Source organism: Desmodus rotundus, chromosome 10 (assembly GCF_022682495.2).
Source record: "Desmodus rotundus isolate HL8 chromosome 10, HLdesRot8A.1, whole genome shotgun sequence".
Classification (NCBI taxonomy): Eukaryota; Metazoa; Chordata; class Mammalia; order Chiroptera; family Phyllostomidae; genus Desmodus; species Desmodus rotundus.
In genome coordinates this window covers 190,670-208,745 of record NC_071396.1, presented here as the reverse complement: position 1 = coordinate 208,745, position 18,076 = coordinate 190,670, and the positions used below count along the sequence as shown (strand labels likewise).

At 51.3% G+C, this 18,076-nt stretch overlaps 2 protein-coding genes across 5 annotated transcripts; one reads left to right on the top strand and one right to left on the bottom strand.

Annotated features, from left to right (window-relative positions):
• Positions 1 to 112: 112 nt before the first annotated feature.
• LOC112318900 (alpha-1,6-mannosyl-glycoprotein 4-beta-N-acetylglucosaminyltransferase) lies at positions 113 to 7,397 on the bottom strand. Of its 3 annotated transcripts, none has more exons than XM_045184499.3 (4): positions 7,055 to 7,397; positions 5,037 to 5,264; positions 3,890 to 4,046; positions 113 to 1,770 (listed from the first exon to the last, which is right to left on the bottom strand). In XM_045184499.3, the coding sequence occupies exons 2-4, from the start codon at positions 5,139 to 5,141 to the stop codon at positions 665 to 667; spliced, it is 1,368 nt and encodes a 455-aa protein (XP_045040434.2). In that variant the 5' UTR covers positions 5,142 to 5,264; positions 7,055 to 7,397; the 3' UTR covers positions 113 to 664. The 3 variants fall into 3 exon arrangements, with proteins under 3 accessions (XP_045040434.2, XP_045040435.2, XP_024431901.2); XM_045184500.3 differs by having other exon boundaries at positions 5,037 to 5,259; XM_024576133.4 differs by having other exon boundaries at positions 5,037 to 5,219.
• A 69-nt stretch (positions 7,398 to 7,466) lies between these two features.
• TMEM183A (transmembrane protein 183A) lies at positions 7,467 to 17,100 on the top strand. 2 transcript variants are annotated; one of them, XM_053912494.2, is made up of 8 exons: positions 7,469 to 7,709; positions 7,828 to 7,917; positions 8,676 to 8,843; positions 10,240 to 10,399; positions 11,267 to 11,447; positions 13,769 to 13,849; positions 14,612 to 14,767; positions 16,408 to 17,100. In XM_053912494.2, the coding sequence occupies exons 1-8, from the start codon at positions 7,601 to 7,603 to the stop codon at positions 16,591 to 16,593; spliced, it is 1,131 nt and encodes a 376-aa protein (XP_053768469.1). In that variant the 5' UTR covers positions 7,469 to 7,600; the 3' UTR covers positions 16,594 to 17,100. The 2 variants fall into 2 exon arrangements, with proteins under 2 accessions (XP_053768470.1, XP_053768469.1); XM_053912495.2 differs by lacking the exon at positions 7,828 to 7,917 and having other exon boundaries at positions 7,467 to 7,709.
• Positions 17,101 to 18,076: the final 976 nt, after the last annotated feature.

Below are 18,076 nucleotides of genomic sequence, written 5' to 3'. Positions count from 1 at the left end.
TCCAAAGTTTTTCCCATCAGAAACGTCCACGTTGCCTTACAGTCCCAGAGATAAGCCTGTGCAGGACACAGGAGCTACCAGAAACAGAGTGAGCGATTTTCAGTGATTCCGAGGCTATTTAGAAAGGAGCACCTGGCGTGCTGGGTGGTCACGGACAACAGGACTCTGTCCAACATGAAGGGATCAGTGAGTGTCATCAAACGGCTGCCTTCAATGACGAGGAGACCCCAGGAGACACAGGCCTGTTTCCCTGCTGCCACACCAGACGTTCTGCCTTCAGTGAGTCCTTTTGGTGCTGGTGGAGAAACTGGCCTCCCCATCTCTCATGTCCGGCTAGAGTCTCGGGATATGAGCACCCGTCAATCCCACCCACTGTTCCTGCCCCAAGCAAGAATTGTGAATGGTGGGCCTTCGGCAGAGGAAATCGGGAAGGGTTTAATGAGCCCACCTCATCCACCAGTGCCTCTGGGACCAAGAGCCTGTCACCTCTCTCCTTTCAACGTGCTGTGTCTTCTGGACCAGCAGTCCCGAAAGGGCCCAACAGTGAAAGGCACCCCATGGATTTCGACATTGTAATGTTTTGGGTTTTAAGCTCTGCAGACTCTAACCTCCAACCTGGTCCCTCCCAGAACTCCCAGTGGCCTCTCCACCTGAGACGCAAACTTCACTCGGCCCACAGGCGGATGTGCCTGAGCACTACTGCGGAGGGCGTGCGGGCTGTCACGAGCACACGCACGCACTTCACCTTCCTCCCAGCCCTGTGCGACAGCACCCGCTTGTCCAGGCCACCGCCCACCAGAAGCCCCAGCAGGACGTAGTCGTCACAGTCGCTGACCCTGTTGGTAGAGTCATAGCCCAGTTCCACATGTCCCTCTTTCAGCTGATTCTCATCTCTCAGGTTGGAGCCAGTCTGCACTTGAACTCGGGACACTTGGGCAGGTGTGTCCAGAACCACAGTCAGGTGGCTGCCAGCCTCTGCTGACTTGGCATAAAAGAAGTTCTCATCCAGGCTGTAGGCGCTTGAGGGAACAGAGTTGTTGGCAGCCTCCAGGCTGGTGTGGATGGAGGCAGCCGGGTTGCTGGGAGAGCCGACATCCTCCTCCTCAAAGGAGGAGGAGCGGCCCGCGTGCTGGAAGAGGGCGGGCAGGAACTGCACCGGTGTGCTCTGCACGAGGTCCTGAAACTGGGAGAGGAGCCCGGCACAGGGCATTTCCTGGTGGAAGAGCAGAAGGAAGTGGGCGACGCGGGGCAGGTCTCCGGTGTGGAAGAGCTTCCCGGTGAGGCCCAGCTGGGAGAACTCGAGAGTCGCCCACGGCCGGTGTGCCCAGGCAGACACTGTGCTGGCTATCTGGGTCACAAATCCGGGGGCGCAGTTCACATCATCTTCCACCACCAGGAAATAGTCAGAGTGCCGGGTGGCAAAGTTCATGAGGAAGGCGTAGCCCCTGTTCTGCCTGGAGCGGAAGGCCACGTGGGCAGGAGGGTCTTCAACGGTTTTCTTCAGGTCCTTCAAGGGCAGGCTGCTTGCCAGTGGCGTGGTGATCACTACAAGCTCTCCGGCCTGGATGTGGCATTTAAACAGGGCTGAGAGGTTGTGGGTCGTCTGAGCAAGCCACCTGGAGCTCTTGGGGTCAGGGCCTGCCGTGTGGAGCAGCACAGTGAAGTGTTTCCGCTCGGACGAGGAGGAGGCAGAGAAGAGGGACCGCAGGGTGCCCATGAGGTTGCCCCCCTGGGGAGGGGGCACTGCAGAGATGCCTATGGTCAGCAATTCTAGGGGTGGGAGAAAAGAGGGTGTTTGTCCACTTATGGAAGTGAGAAGAATAGTTGCTATGGGTGAGGCTGTGATACTCTCAGATCTTTCCATATGCCAACTTCATGAGTTCCTGTGGTTACTTTACATTTTCTCTCCCCCAGGCCTAAGTATGGACTATGTTAGGAGTTAGTATCTGGTCACAAGTTGTTTTATAAAAATCGCTACCATTCAGAAACTATTGTGGGAGAAATAAAGATGATGAGCAAAAAAATTTGCATTTATGTCTCTTCCCTCCCAAAATCCCACTGAAAAACCAGAAAGGATGCCATTAGAGAACCAAAATATTTGCAGAATTCCTGGAAGACAGTGAAAGTGCACGGGAGAAGTCTAAGTAGAAGAATTCATAGTTCAGCAGACACAGACCACAAACGCAGAGGTGCATCTCCTTACCAAAAGCCTCAGAGGGATTCTAAGTGCGAGCCACCAAAAGAGAGGAACGAGTCCTGGATGGTTGCCTGGATAGTCAGTCAAAGGACCACTTCCTGAACCAGCGGACCATTGACCACCAGGGGGCTGGCTGTGGCCACACCCACTGCAGGTGGATGTGCTCTGGGTTGCCATCTAAGTGAAGTGGAAGGTCTTTCTGGCAGAGCCCATGGGGTGAGTCCTGGGGCTGAAGGGAACCTCAGAATGGAGGCATGAGCTCGAGGCAGCAGTGGGGAAGGTGGGGACACATCAGGTGTGGCATCTGCCTCGAGGATGAAGCCCAGCGCTGGCCCCCTGAAGGTGGTGTTAGGATGCACAGAGGTACCTGTATAAACTCATGGGTTTCAAGTTCAAACCACTGAGAGATCATCCTATTGATGCTCAAACTGTTCTGTATCGCCTTTTGAAGGTAGATCCTCAGCGTTTTTGAAATAACAAGTGATTTTTGAAAGCTTCCTCCCTCTACTATGACATCCCCTGCCTTGGATTTGGAGGCCGCCTTTTTCCCAAGGAACTTGGTTCTTTTTAATGGAAAACAGTATCTATTTAACAAGTGCTCTTCACTGGTGGGTCATTTCTAGGCCAGCAGACAGAGCTAAGACATTTTTTAAAAGTAAAACACGTCCTGAGTTTATGCAGACACTTCACAATGCACTGAATGAAAAGCGCATGTAGCTAGCTTTGCCCTGTGCAGCATTGTAGCCACGAGGGTCCTGCAAGGTGGGATTAGTACTCATTTTAAAAGGTGCGTTTGAACTTAAAGAAAACTAGTTTTTCCTTATTCATAGCCCTTCTATTATTACTGGTTTTATTGGTTTGAGAAAGAGAGACATTGATGTATTCCACTTATCTATGCCTTGCTGGTTGATTCCTGTATGTGCCCTGACCAGGGATCGAACCCACAGCCCTGCTGCATTGGGACGACACTCTGACCACCTGAGCTGCCTGGCCAGGACAGAGTTCTCGTATTGTTAAGGTCAACACATTTACTCCACCTTCAACTTAACTGTATTTTATTAACACAATAGCTTAGTCCTGTCGTTTTGAATTCTTAAACTATTTCAACCAGAAAAGTTTATTCTGTCTTAAGGTTTATTTTTCCTTATCAAATACCATTGCAACTTATGGGGATCAAACGGGTGTCCGAGTTGGACCTTGGGAAGGTGCGCAGTGCCAATGGGAAGCTTGCTGAGCAGGGAGAACCAGTGTCTTAACTGAGCTGCAGATTAAAGGCCACAGATCATCTACACACAGATCTCAGCAACAGATGCCAGCACAGTCCCCACCCGGAAGAGGATGCTGCGTGGGGGGGGTGGCGGGTGAGGACCACAGACAGATTATGCTGGAGTGTGGTTCTGAGGCTAGTCAGTGGACAGAAGGCTCTGAAAGCTGTGACAATGGGTGAGGTCACCAGGCAGTCCAGACAAGAACAGAGCTGTGGGGTGCATTGGCACTTAGGTGTTGGAGAGCGAAGATAAAACTAGCAAAACTGGGGATCTGCCTGTGCGGTGGGAGGAAAACCAGAGGAGTCTGGGACCCTGGAAACCACCGTGGAGCTTTGGCAGGCGTGTGTGTCAGCTGCTCTCACAGTCCCTGCTCTCTGCCTGCCCGATGTGGCCCTTCACGGGCTAGACCCTTGTGCACACTCACTTTTTTCCCCAGGAGGGGCTCCAATCAAGATTCGGGAGTTCACATTTTTGAGTGGTTCTGAGTTTTTCTGCATGTCTTTGAAGGCTTCCAGGTGGTGTGTTCTACCAGGGTCCAGCTGCATCCGGGCTCTCTGCCAAGCTACCAGCTTCTTTTCCTCCTGAGAAAAAGAGTAGGTTTCAGCTCAGAACCATGCCCCTTGGGAATAAGGGCTGGGTGGGTTCCCCTTTGCACCACATAATAAAACATCTCCGGGATCCAGGGCAGGTTGCTCAGGGGGCAATTCAGTTTCTTCCTCACCTTCTGGAAAAGTTCTCCCCTGGGGGTTCTCATGTAGGTTACGGGTCGGGGGTGAAGGGAGAGGGGCTTCTCTAGCTCTCTGGGGTTACACGTTTGGAATGAGGTGCTATCAGCCCTGGCCATTCCCCACCCCACCAGTCATCTCTGCCTACTCTGATGAGTCACTTAATCCCATGGGGGGCAAATGTGAGAGAGGAGGCAACGGGTTCTTCTCAACCCTTCCCACTGGTGGCACTTCGCCCTCCAAATTCATTCACTGCTCTCCATTTCTTTCTTTGCCTTTTCTGAGTTCTGGTGGAATTTTCTCAACCCCCTACAATTTTTCTTGGCTTGGAGAAATGACTTTAACTTTGCTGAGGTTCAGGACCCTATGGCGTAAAATGGGGATAAAATGGGTAACTTTAAAACCACAGGAAATGTGTCATTTCTTCACAGCCCTGAATTCTCTCTTCCAGAGTGCCACATCCCTTATTGCCCCAAGGAAGAAAAATACATTGGGTCCTCAGGCTTTATTATCTTTCTTCTTTGACTGTCTACAATGTTAGTGACAATTTTTTTAACTTCCTGATTTTTTTAGGGAGAGAGAGTAATGGAGGGAGGGAGAGGAAGCCGGGATGGGGAGGGGAGAGAGATTTGTAGTTCCATTCATTGATGCATTGATTGGTTGCTTCTTGTATGTGCCCTGACCGGGGTCAAATTCACAACCTTGGTGTACTGGAAAGATGCTCTAACTGAGCTGCCCAGCCAGGGCTGTTAGTGACAACTTCACACAAATGGACACTTAGCCGATGCCTCCTTTTTTTCAGTCCAGGGATTCCAACTTTGCCCATCCCTAGTCTCTGGTACTCACCACGGAGAGGAAACTTGAAGGGTCGAAGGGGTTTTCTGTGACAAAGATGATGACTGATAGCGCTGCTGCTGCCGTGACGACAAGCACCCACACGGACTCTTTCATGGTGCCGGCCGGGAACGCGGGCAGCCGCTGCTCAGTCTGCGGCCCCAGGGTGCGCACTCAGATAGCTGCACTTCCATGCTGTTGAGAAGAGTTTTCACTGGATAGCTTTTTAAAAAGACTTTACTTATTATTAGAAAGAGGGGAAGGGGAGGAGGAAGAGAAGGCAAAAAAACATCGAGGTGAGAGAAACACTGATCGGTTGCTTCCTGTACACACCCTGACCAGGGACTGAACCTGCAAACGAGGCATGTGCCCCAACCAGGGATCTGACCGGCAACTTTCTGCTTTGCAGGACAACACCTAATCAACTGTGTCTCACCAGTCAGGGCTAGGGTTCACGCTCGATGTCTTACGTTCCACGGGTTTGGACACAACTTGTATCCGTCATTATAATACGTGCATTTTCACTGTCTTAAATATCCTGTGAGCTCTGCCTGTTCATTTCTCCCACCCCAACCCCCGATCTGTTCCCCATCTCCATAGTTTTGTCTTTTCCACAAAGTCATGTAGGTGGAGTCGCACAGTATACAGCTTTTTCACATTGGCTTCTTTTACTTAGTAATGTGCACGTAAGGTACCACCGTGTCTTCTTGTGGCTCGATAGGTTATTTCTTTTTAGTGCTGAATAATATTCTGTTATATGAACGTACCACAGTTCATTTATCTATTCTGGTGATGGACATCTTGGTATCTTCCCAGTTTTGGCAATTATGAATGAAGCTACTATAAATACGTGTGGGCAGGTCTGGCATGCACATGTTTTCAACTCCTTTTCTGTTGACGATCTTGCTGAGGATTTCTTCTATGTGAGGACTCCTCTCCCTGCTTTCAAGATAAGTCTTTTGAAAGTCTGATGATAACGTGTCATAGTGTGGGTCTTTTTGAGTTCATTTTACTTGGAGTTCATGGAGTTTCTTGGAAGTTTATGTTAATCAAATTTGGGAAGATTTCAGCCATTATTTCTTCAAATATTCTCTCTGCCTCTTTCTCTCTCTCCTTTCCTCCTGAAATTCCCACGATGGGTGTGCTGGCTGCCCTTTGCTTGAGCTGCGACACCCGTTTTCTTCTGCTGTCAGACATTGGCTCCCCTGGTTCTCAGGTCTTCCAGTTTGTACTGGAAACCACACTAGCAGCTTTGCTGGGCCTCCAGCTCATAGACACAAAACCATGGGACCTCTCATCCTCCATAATTTTGTGCACCAATCCTTCACAATAAGTCTGTTTCCTATATATCCTATTGGTTCTCCGGAGAACCTAACACAGGCACTTATTAAAGATCTATGAATGGGATCAAGTCAGATACAGGAGAACCATCTCCCTTTTTGACATGACATTCCATCCCCCCAGGGCTGCTGAGGAGGCAGCAAGGAAATGAAATATATTTATAAATATATAAAAGTTTTCACCATGACGCTGAAAGTCCTCACTTTGACTGGAGCTGTAGTTCCATCTGAAATTGTTCTTTTCTCTGCACACAGGAACTGAGCTCCACATTCTGAGTGTTCAGGACTTTCCCCAAAGTCAAGAAGAAAATCGGGGGGAGGGGGATTGCTGGGATGGGGCCAGAATATGCACCCTCTGAGGCAAGAGGAAGCTGGCCCTGGCTCAGAGGACACCTCCCTGACGACCATTGTTCTCCCCACCACGCCCACCTCACACCAGGCACCGTCTCCTTGCTGAGGGTCCCCAGGAAGTGGCGAGGAGGTCCTGGTGGCAGCTGCCTCGGTTTCTGACCTAGATCCCACAGTGTGGGCTGTGACTGGGCCACATTTTCCCCCAAATAAAAAAGTTTTGTTGGTATTTCCCCAAGTATAAATACGACACCTGTTCAGTGTAAAACACTGGGTTAATGACAACAGAGCTACCAAGTGTGGCAATCTGAGAACAGGTAAGTCTTATCTCTGCAAACTTACCGTTATCAGTTTCCTTGGACAACTTCCAATTCCCACTTATCCCAGACACACTTTTCCCTCAAACTCTTCCTCCTCTTCATCTTGTCATAAGTCTGCCTTTCCAACCTCCACCTCCCTCCCCGCATTCTTGGACTGCTCTGGATGAGATACACATTTAGCTATTAAGGAAAACCAAATGAGACAGATGGACTCTGTGAACGAAGCCACAGGAGCTGAGCAGGGCTGTGAGGACAGGACCCTGCGGACACTCAGCTCTGACCCACGCGGCGTGGGTCCCGGGTCAGACACAGCAGGGTAAAACGACCTGCGAGGACGCCTCAACACCATCTACCCTCGCGCGACCCAGGCGCAGGCGGGCACTGGACGCTCGATGATGACGTATCCCTGTGCCTGGCGGTGACTGGCGGCCGAAGAGGAACGTAGTCGCCAACACGACGCGGGATTCGGCCTAAGTCATCGCGAGAGGTGCGGGCTGCGGGGCGGGATGGCCACGGAGCCGGACGGAGTCGACCCGCAGCTCCGGGAGCCGGCCCTGGTGCCCGAGACATGGCTCGGGGTCCCGGCCCGCTAGGCCGGCCTCGCCCCGACACGGCCGCCATGCCCAAGCGAGGGAAGCGACTCAAGTTCCGGGCCCACGACGCCTGCTCTGGACGAGGTAGGCGCGCGGCTGGGGCGCTGGGAAGCTGGGGTGGCGGTCGGGCCTGGGGGCGCTGGGGGCTGGCGGGGCGCCTCGGGGAGAAGGCCGCCTCTCTGAGGGATGCCGCTCGTTTTAGTGACCGTGGCGGACTATGCCAACTCGGACCCTGCAGTCGTGAGGTCTGGGCGGGTCAAGAAGGCCGTCGCCAACGCCATTCAGCAGGAAGGTAGGCTTCCGACGAGCCTGGACGCGGCCGCGGAGGCTGAGCCTGGGGCCCCGTCCCTGTTGTTCCTGCAGTCTTTCGGGTACCGTCCGTGAACGTGTCCGCCCCCTCTGCGGGCACACCGTGGGTTCCGGGGAAGGTGCGGGGTAGCCTGGAGCGCCAGCATTTTGTGCAGCAGAAACGCCTGCCTTTGCGTGCGCTGTAGTGCCCACTACCTGCTCCTTGGCTTTTAGTCTTTCCCTGCAGTTCACGCGTGTTCTCCCCTTGCTCTGCCCTTTGCTTCGTGTAAGAGCCTTGAAGTATTCTTCTTCTCCCATACTTCTCTTACTTTCAAGCTTTTTACTCACGTGTCCCTGGGGCTTGTGTTTTTAGGACACCCATGATCTCCAACCCCGAAGCATGGTGAAATTGGATTCAGTGCCTCTCAAACGCTGGTCCTCAGAATTTATGCAAATGACAGCAGCACTCCCCTTTTGCGGCGTTTATAGTGGGGGGAGTAATGCGTTCCCTTTTTCTTCCCTGAGGTTGGCACTTTTCAGGAGTCAGTTTGCCCATGACTTTCCAATTTTTTGTATTTAAAATGCTCAGTTTTCTCTCTTCTTAGAGCCTCAGCTTTCTTCAGCAGACTCTCATGCTGCTTTTTGGTTCCTTTTTTATTTTTAATTTTTTCCCCCTGATGGGCGCTGATATCCTGCCTACGTACGCCCTTTGCATTTCCTGATGGGACTCTACCTTCTCACTCTTCTTTTATTTCCTTCTAGTAAAATCTCTTTGTGGCTTGGAAGCCTCTCAGGTTCCTGCAGTGGAAGCTCTTTCTGGGGCTGGTGAGCCCTGTGACATCACCGACAGCAGTGATGAGATGGACGCCCTGGAGGAGCGCACCCAGGAGAGGACTGTCTCCAGAAAAAAGAAATCCAAGAGGCACAGAGGTGCAGAGCTTGCTGTCTGCTGGTTGACTAGTCCCGTGTGTGGTGACAGCTCGAAGCTGTCACTTTTTCCAGAGGGGGGAGGAGTGGAGAATCTGGGTTTGGATCTCAGTCGTGGGACAGGGTTGAATGTACTACGAAGCTTTTCTTTGCTAATTTCACTTCTTACTTTGTGAAATTTCTTAATAGTTGTGTTTAAAATGTAGGTGTTCAGTAATTACTGAATTTGGACCCTAAAGACAAAATCTTTAAAAGCCCTCTGCTTTGTAAAAGTTCTGATGGGTCGTCTCAGTGGGGGGAATTCTGACAGTCACTTACCTTCTCTTTCGGAGAGAGATTTCATGTGGGGTAAGCCGGGGCCCACACATAGTAGGCTGAGCCCTCAATGATTACGAGACAGGATAGGACCCAGAAAGAGGATGTTGTTTCAGAGGCTCTGGTCTCTGATGTGAAGAGCCCGACACAAGAACCTGCCTGCGTCACAGAACCACAGGAAGCAGCAGAAAAGCAGAGGCAGCTTTGAGCAGGTGGTGCAGGGGCCTTTTGACCAAGAAAGAGAAGGAAGAGAGCTGGTTTTTGCACAGTGATATGATGAGGTCTGAGTTAAAGGTTAGAGATAGGATTAGCCCAGATTCAGGTGTCTGTATGGAGGGTGTTTTTACTTGGACCTGTGATGTATAGTGAACCTCAGAGTCAAGAGAATTAACATTAATGAGGTCTGATGGAGGAGGTGGAATGCATTAAAACAATGTCTTTGAATACTGAATGCATGTGGCTAAGATCGTAGGTCAAACTAGCAATGAAATCAGGAAGAACTAGAAGAAAAGAAACATGTTTGCAGGTGGCTATTGAGTAATGAAGAGAACGGTGTAACCTGGTTTTTAGTTCAGTTTGCACTTTGAGGTTTTCCTCATACATAGCATCTTAAAACTGGCTTTGTTTTTTCAATGACGGAACTGAAGAACATGTTTGGGGGGGTGAGACAGTGAGGAAGATCAAGGGCAAAGCTGGTCTCTGGAGCCAGAAAGCCTGGGTGGCGAGGGTATGCTTTCTTAGTGAAATGAGCACGGTGATATTTTCCCTACTTCTGTTGAAAAATTACTAGAATGGAATGATTTGATGTATGCGTACTTTGTGAACTTCAAAATATAAGTAATTGTTAATAAGTATAAATAATTGTTAAATCAAGGCTTTAAAAACCAAGACCCATTCACTTGGGCAACAGGAAGCACAAGTGTCCAGCAGTTTGAGTAAGCAGGAAGTGATGAGTTTGAGAGGCTGCCTTGGGCCTATTTAAGACCTTTCTCTCAGCTGTGAAGTCTGGGAGAACTGCTGTGATTGGGGATCTTCAGATCTGTGTGTAAGAGGCCAGACATCGCAGCTCCTTTTTCTGTTGCAGAGGACCTGGACGGGGCGGGAGGAGAAGAGTACCCCATGGATATCTGGCTGCTGCTGGCCTCCTACATCCGTCCTGAGGACGTTGTGAGCTTCTCCCTGATCTGTAAGAGTGCCTGGACTGCCACTTGCACTGCTGCCTTCTGGACCAGGTTGTACCGAAGGTGCGGCCACAGGGGACTCACTGTTGTCTGTGTGGCTGATGTCATGCTGTTTGTGGTGTGGACCTGCTCCCAGGATGGAGACCTTTGCGCTTTCTCTACTCCGTGCCAGGTGTGAGCCTGGCTTCAGACTGCTTGAGTCCTTCTCTAACTTAAACCGATAGTATTAATTCATCCAGGTAACTGATTGTCTTCCCTGTGGTTGTCCGCTCCCCTGATCCATTGTCCGTTTGCAGCAAAAAGTCTTGCTTCAGGTTTCAGGAGAATTGTCCTTGACTGTTCCTCAGGGGGTTATCACAGCTACAGTTTTCAAAAGCTGCAGCTGCCTGTCTCTTGGCCTCTCCAACTGGATTAGTTTCTTAGGTTTGCTAGTCATCCCGAAGTACCGTGAGGCTTTCGTGTTCATGCTGCCCTGCGTGTTGTCACGCCGTGGCTGTGCTGGTGGGGAGAGGGCTGCGGAAGTGTAGCGAAGGTGCAAACCGTCAGTGGTAACGTGGCAGGACGGCAGCAGAGACCTTGCTGAGACGTGTGCCGGGACAACCTGGTGGCCCTTCGCCAGGGCACAGCCTGAAGTGCGTTGTCTGTCAAGGCGAAGACTTGCCCTTCTTTAGAGTGAAGTACTGAGGATCACAGATTTTAAAAAGGATGGAGAAGTATAGGATTGTAAGGTATATGTGAACTGCGTTTCACCTAGCAAAGAAGCAAAAGTAGCTGAGAAGTGGAGGAGTTGGTGATTCGCATGGGAGTGAGCTCTGGGGACGAGCTGATGACGGGTTGGTGACGGTGTGCAGAGACGAGGAGTCATGGGAGACTGACCCAGCGCAGCAGAGACAGGTCACACGGTGGTGGGAGTAATGTGTCATGTTTCAGGCACTACACGCTGGACGCCTCCCTGCCTCTGCGCCTGCGACCAGAGTCCATGGAGAAGCTGCGCTGCCTCCGGGCGTGCGTGATCCGGTCTCTGTACCACATGTATGAGCCCTTTGCTGCTCGAGTCTCCAAAAACCCAGCCATTCCAGAGAGCACGCCCAGCACCTTAAAGAATTCCAAAGTAAGTGAGCGTCCGTGGTGGGACCCGGTGTGGTGGGCCTGTCGTCGAGGCTTGCCTCCAGCTTCCGTGGTGGGGAGGGCTCGGGCCGCGGACCCGAGGCTGCCAGGGGACTAACGTCCACTCTCCCAAGACATCCCTGCTGTGCCAGCCTGGTGCCCTCGTGCTCTTAGCCATGTTCCTTACCCTCTTTATTGTCACTTGTTTCTGTGCGTTGTGCACTGTACCGGGTCAATGGCTGGCACGGTCTGAGCTAGGAAAACAGCTCGAGTGGGAGGTCTGAACTGCAGTTCTCGAGAAGTGCTTTCCGTCACGACGCGAAGATACACCGTGAGCAGCTTGCTAGGTCTCTCTCTGTTACGACGTTGCCATCTGGGACCACCTTTCTCGTTGTCCCTCTTCGAGGTCCTGGTGCAGACCTTGCTCCCTTGGCATGTCTGTGTGCCCACTGCTGCCAGGCCCCGCAGTAGGTGGTTTGAAAGACCAGGAGGTGCTCCCAGGCAGGGACTCCAGTGCTCTAAGCCCTTCTGTGTCCAGACTGCGTCTTGTGCCTTGGAACTTCCCTAGTACTTTTCGTTCACACATCACATTCAGGTCACTGGCATTCTGATCTGCACACAGGTCTGTTAACCTTTGGTCCGTTTTCTTTCTTTTTTCCTCCCTAATGAAATCCTTAACGAACGCACCTTTGCCCAGCTGGGCTAGCGTAGCAGGTAGGATGATTTGGGCAAGTTGATGTCTTATTCCCGCGCCCCGCCCCCACCCGAACTAATACTCCCTAAATTTTGTATCTTTGGAGTCTGTGGGTAATTTTTATTACTCTCTGCGTACACAGAATCGGGTGTTCTATAGCACTTTCTCTTCTTTTGTGTTTTGTCTTTATGCTTTGGATGTTACAGAGACTCTTCTCCCCTAGTGTAACCCTAGTGCGATAGTGTTTGACCTGGTGCCCGCTGGCCAGAGGGTACTGCTGGTTTCCAGGGGGTTTGTCCAGGTTCCTCCCAGGGTTGCAAATGCAGGTGGTCAGGGCTGTGGGCTGAGCTCATTGTAGTGTCGCGCCAGCTGATGGGTGCAGGGCAGGGGTAGGATTTCACCCAGCAGCTGCTTTTCCTTGTCACGCGAGTGGGGAGTGTGTCGTGTCATGTTCACAGTCTCCGCCCCAGAGACAGTGGCAGCGTCAGACGGACTGACGAGGGGGCACCATCCCAGAGCCGACCTGCCAGGTGGAGGTCGGTTGCCGGCAGCAGAACAGCGCCAGCCCACTCGTGCTGACACATCGTAGCGGCTCCAGTGCCCAGTCCTAAGGGACCTGTGTCCTCTCACACTTAGCACCGTGCAGCAATTTTGAAAGTGGACTCTGAAAAGTCAGTGTGGAATTATAGCTAAGGTCTAGTCCAGGGAATGAGCCTGGGCCACCAGGCTGCTGCTTTTGTGCCTGTTGTCCGAGATCATCTGAGAAGGATGTGGGACCTGCAGTGGCAGCTGTCCCATGCATGGCCTTACGACTTGTATAGCCAAGTTGCATGGCATTCTGGGAGGTGCCAGCATGCCCAAAGGAGTGGCCCCGTGTCCTCCCTCCAGCTTCTCGTATACGGTTCTCCCTCTCTCTCTTTTCAGTAGCATAGCTTGTGTGGGACTGGAGCCGTTGTGATGGCAGCAGAAGTGTTTGCCCCTTAAAGCCAAGCCCATTATTTTTGATGGAACATCAGGACGTGCAGGGCACGTCTGAAGGGCAGGACAGCTGGCACGGCGGACGACCCACCCCTTGCCCCCTGGGAGGTACTTGACTTCTTGTGCTTAACCTTAGCTGTAGCCTGCCTTTCACCGCGGGGTGTGCTGAGCTCAGCCCAGTTCTGCAGCGTCCACACCACTGTCTGCTCCCAGAGGGCCCTGAGTGGCTTGCCCCTGTGTGTTTTATGGCTGGCCATCTGCCTGCCTTTGTCACTATCTTGCCTGGTGGCTGCTTATGTTCCAATGTAGAGGAGTGGCCTGCTGAATCAGAGAATGCCCTAGTCCCTAGAGGCCATGTTTCGTCTTTAAAGATGAGAACAGGAGGGGCTGCCTTCACAGCCTCAGAGGTTGACTTACCTTGGTCCCTCTTCTCCTCGCTGAAGAGCCCTGGGACCCTCTCTCTGTGTGGCACCAATGTCAGATTGGGGGCGGGGTCTCCACCGGGGCCAGAGTGGGACCGCAGCGCTGCAGCTGGCTTCAGAGATGGCAAACAGAAAGGTTTCTGCTTCTTATTTCTTGTTGCCTTATTTTGATTTTTTTCCTTTTCTGTCTTTTATTTATTTTTGGTTTATTTTATTTTTATTTTCTTACAGTGCTTACTTTTCTGGTGCAGGAAGATTGTTGGGAACAGACAGGAGCCAATGTGGGAATTCAACTTCAAGTTCAAAAAACAGGTATGCAGTGGTATCTCCTTTGTTTTTCAGGTAGTATCTTGTTCCTAGTAAATTAAACTTGGTGTAAAGTTGCCTTATTATAGTCAAATGACATCAGAATTTGTAGCGATGCCACAAAGAGAAACGATGAAGGAGCTGTCCTGTATGAAGGACAGCTGGGTGTCCCAGCTACGTGCAGGGAGGGGCCCTTGAGTGTGGCCTGTGTCCGTGAATGCAGAGCCGTACGAGATGTTTTGGGGACAACTAAATTTGAATGTGCTGTGGATGTTACATGACGTGACATTTTTGTTAGTGTTCTTGGATGTGATCAGAACATTATGGTGATATACGTGTCTCTTCATGCTGAGTGAGGGTGGGGTGTCACTGTCACTTTCAAATGGCTGTGCACTTCCCACCCCAAAGTGCATGTGGGTTCTTATGTGCACGTGTACATGAAGTGGGAGGGGAGAGGAAAACCGGTGGCGGGGATTTGGCCGTCTTCCCGATGTTGGAGAGCCTCCGACAGAGCCGCATGTTTCCACCTCCTGCCAGGCGGATGCAGCGTCGTACCCACTGCCACGCCGCTCATTCAGAGGGGCCCCCTTCTTTCAAAGGGCAGGCTTTCCTTGATCTGTGTGGGAACCCGCATGTATGTAAAGAGAGAGGAAAAATCATAAAAGTGGGTCTTGTGGCATCCTCTGAGCCATAAAATTTCCATTGGCGGAGTCTTCAAGCTCTAAACGTGCCCTCGATGCCATGAGCTGAATTCTCTGTTCCCCTTAGTCTCCTAGATTAAAGAGCAAGTGCATCGGGGTGCTGCAGCCGCCTGTTCAGTATGAAGATGTTCACACCAACCCCGACCAGGACTGCTGCCTCCTGCAGGTCACCACCCTCAATTTCATCTTCATTCCCATCGTCATGGGCATGATATTCACCCTGGTAAGTGGGGACAGGGTGTCCACGCAGCTCTGGCACAGACTTGAACGGCGCCTAGGTTTCAGAGAAATCTGTAAATTTAACCTTTGGAGAAGAAATCTGTGATGAAGGTTTTTAAAAGTCTGAAAGCAGACTTGCATGTTAGGAACAGACAGACTTGTGGAGGTGCCGTCCGTGTGTCAGAGTGCGCTGTCTCTGCTGCCTCTGCTCCCCGCAGTAAACGGGGTGCTTCTGCGTCTCCCGTGCAGCGATCACTGATGCCTGAGAAACACCGTCCCGTGGGGCCGGGGGGCCGTGCAAACACCCTGCATGCCAGGGCTTGAGGGTGCGTGTGGTTCATGCATGCAGTGTGTGTTTGAAGATATTGTTAGGAAGTGTTTTGAGAGAGAGAGAGAAGCATTGATTTATTGATGGGTCATTGGTTGATTCTTGTACGTGCCGTGACTTGGGGGTCGAACCTGCAACCTTGGCGCATCGGGACACAGCTCTAACTGGCTGAGCTTCCTGGCTGGTGTAATACATGCAATATTAAAACATGGGGTGACCTTCTCCTAGGGCAGGGGTGTCAAACTCATTTTCCCCAGGGCCACGTCAGTTGCCTTCAAAGGGCCAAATGTAATTTCAACTCCTTAGAAGTTATGGAGTAGTTATATTTATACAGTCCTAAAATTATTTTGGCCCTTTGAAAACAACCATGAGGCTGATGTGGCCCCTGGTGAAAATGAGTTTGACACCCCTGTCCCAGGGGGATGCTCTGACCTTTAAGACTTAGCTAAGAATTAGATTAGCAAACAACAAATACGCCTCTGGCATATTTTTTAGGTTTTTTAATTTTTTAACTGGATCGGCAACAGGGGAGTTTATGTAATTTATCATCTCTGTATTTCAGGCTTATGTTCAGAGAACACGAGGGATCCCCCTCCACATTGAAAAGAGCTTTATTCTTTTTTTAACGGTAAAATAAATAACACACAACTTCATGTAAAGAATTTAAATAATGCTGAGTGCATTGAGTAGAGGTGACGGAGACTCCAGTAACCTAACTGCAGATTACCCTTCAGGACTGCTCTTCTTGTGCCATGCACATGCCCTCTCCCAGGGAAGTCTGGGAAGGGCCGTGTGGTCCCCCCGCCTCCTCGGTTGTGCCACGTGAAAGACCTGGTTACACGGCACTCACGCTCCCTGTACTTCAGACTCATACAGTTCTCTGCGGGCCTGCACGTACATGAACGTATTTAGAGCTTTGTGGTGTACACTGCCAAAAACACGGGGAGGTCAGGCGTGTGCTTCACGCATCTTGCCTGACTTGCTCCCCAGTATCTCATCAGAACCCCTTCAAGTCACCCCTCACAGCCCCGGCCCAGCGTTTAAAATTGGCTTTCACGGGAGTCTGTGTGATGCCCTGACTTATTCAGCCATTCGAGAGGTGTTCCGTAGCGCAGGCTGAATACATCAAGCCATGAACTGATGAAATCACCTTTGATTTTGTGTCTTTGCAAAGGTATTGGTATTATAACTTAGAGGCTATCTGGGGCCTTGCCGGTGTGAATTTGGTCCGGACTGTGTCACGTTAAGAGTGGATTGTGAGGGGACAGTGGTGTCATTGGGGGGTGGGATCTCATGGCCTGTGCTTTTCCCTCTAGTTTACGGTCACCGTGAGCACGGACATGCGGCATCATCGAGTGAGACTGGTGTTTCAAGACTCTCCTGTCCATGGTGGTCGAGAGCTGCGCAGCGAGCAGGGTGTGCAGGTTGTCTTGGACCCCGTGCACAGCGTCCGACTCTTTGACTGGTGGCACCCTCAGTACCCGTTCTCCCTGAGAGCGTAGTCGCTGCGCCCCACCCCGCCCCGCCCTGCCCCTCAGCAGGCCAGGCTCTGCCAGCCCCAGCTGCCATCGAGAGTCCTGGTGGAAGGGGCTCCAGATTGTTCATATGCTTAGTGACGCATGTGCTCCGGTTGGGGAAGGGGACGGGTTGGACCCCATGTTCTCTGAACATAAGAGGAAAAAACCATGACTTCTGAACATATTTTAATGTAAGAATTCTGTGTGAAAGGAGAAACCGGGCCCCATTTTCTGTGTTAAACCCCATTTGGTGCTATTGAGTTGGTTCTTTGTTCTCTCATCCCAATGGTCTTGCTCTGGGGAGAAGTCAGGCTGCTGAATCTCCAGGCAGGGAAGTTCAGATGTTCCCTGTGGATCAGGGGGAACCTAGAGGCAGAGGATGGTTGCTGCAGTTGCTTCCAGTTTAGCTGCCCCTCAAATTCAAGCGAATATTTTCTCCCTTTCCCCTTCTCCAGAAATAAAGCAGGTGACAGGGTTTTCAGAATCTGATAAGACTGACTCGTGTACCTTTCTTGAAAAACAATTTTTGGGTGTTTATTACATCAGTATTCTTTTGCCGGTCTTGTATTTAGGTTTGTTTTTGCATGAGGCTGAGAGCAGTGATGACAGTGACTGTGCCCTTGGCCCTGTTCTGGGAACTTCACAGAACAGCGCTGGTCCCCACAGTCCTGCGAGTTGCGTGACACTGCTGTCATTCTGTGGTGGAGGGGACAGACTTAGTGACATCACATGGGCAGGGCTCCCACCCAAGGCCCTGCTCTCCCACTTAGGCGGTCAGTCTCGTTTCTCTTGCGGTTGTTGCTGGCGAGGGGAGTAGGCAGAGTGCACAGAGTTAAAAAGTCAGAGTTGGGTAAGAATTGGATTGTGCTGTACCTTATGGCTGACCAGCCTGAGGGTGTGTAAGATTGATGAGAGAGGCTGTTAGATAAGTCTTTTTAAGTAAAATGCAAAACCAAGAAAGTTAATACAGGAAAGATAGTCGTATTTTCACTGAATTGTTAGAAAGGCATTTATTATGCTGAAGGTCATTAAAAACATGTCCCACGATGAAACCAGCCTCCTGAGCTGCAAGCGCTCTGTGACTTTCCTGCCCCATCCTGCCCTGCGTGACCCGCCGCCCTCAGTGTCCTTGCAGGGACGCTGTCCTCAGAACACTTGCTGGGGCTGGTGTGCTTAGAGGGGAGCGTGGAGGCTGGGATGCTTTGCTTGTTTTGCTTTTGCCGATGAGATAACTGTGCTTTCTCCTCTCCGCGACCACTCCCCCCCCCCATTAACCTTCAAGCTGGGTATGGCCACAAGGTGGGCATTAGGGTCACATTCTTTAACCACAAACCTATTGTGGGGGCAGCTGCTGCCGTGCTGCGAAGTCGGCGTGTTCTTTTGTCATTGTCCTCTCTGCCCCTGCTTCTTAAGGGCTGTTTTTAGGGAGCATCTGCTGATAACTCTGCTCACCACTGTCCTAGCCCCA

Coding starts and splice junctions, on each gene's coding strand:
- TMEM183A (XM_053912494.2), top strand. CDS start 7,601: ATGGCTCGGGGTCCCGGCCCGCTAGGCCGGCCTCGCCCCGACACGGCC. Junction 7,918..8,675: donor CAACGCCATTCAGCAGGAAG/GTAGGCTTCCGA, acceptor ATTTCCTTCTAG/TAAAATCTCTTTGTGGCTTG. Junction 14,768..16,407: donor TGGGCATGATATTCACCCTG/GTAAGTGGGGAC, acceptor TTTTCCCTCTAG/TTTACGGTCACCGTGAGCAC.
- LOC112318900 (XM_045184499.3), bottom strand. CDS start 5,141: ATGAAAGAGTCCGTGTGGGTGCTTGTCGTCACGGCAGCAGCAGCGCTA. Junction 4,047..5,036: donor CTTCAAGTTTCCTCTCCGTG/GTGAGTACCAGA, acceptor TCTTTTTCTCAG/GAGGAAAAGAAGCTGGTAGC. Junction 1,771..3,889: donor AGCCCCTCCTGGGGAAAAAA/GTGAGTGTGCAC, acceptor TCCCACCCCTAG/AATTGCTGACCATAGGCATC.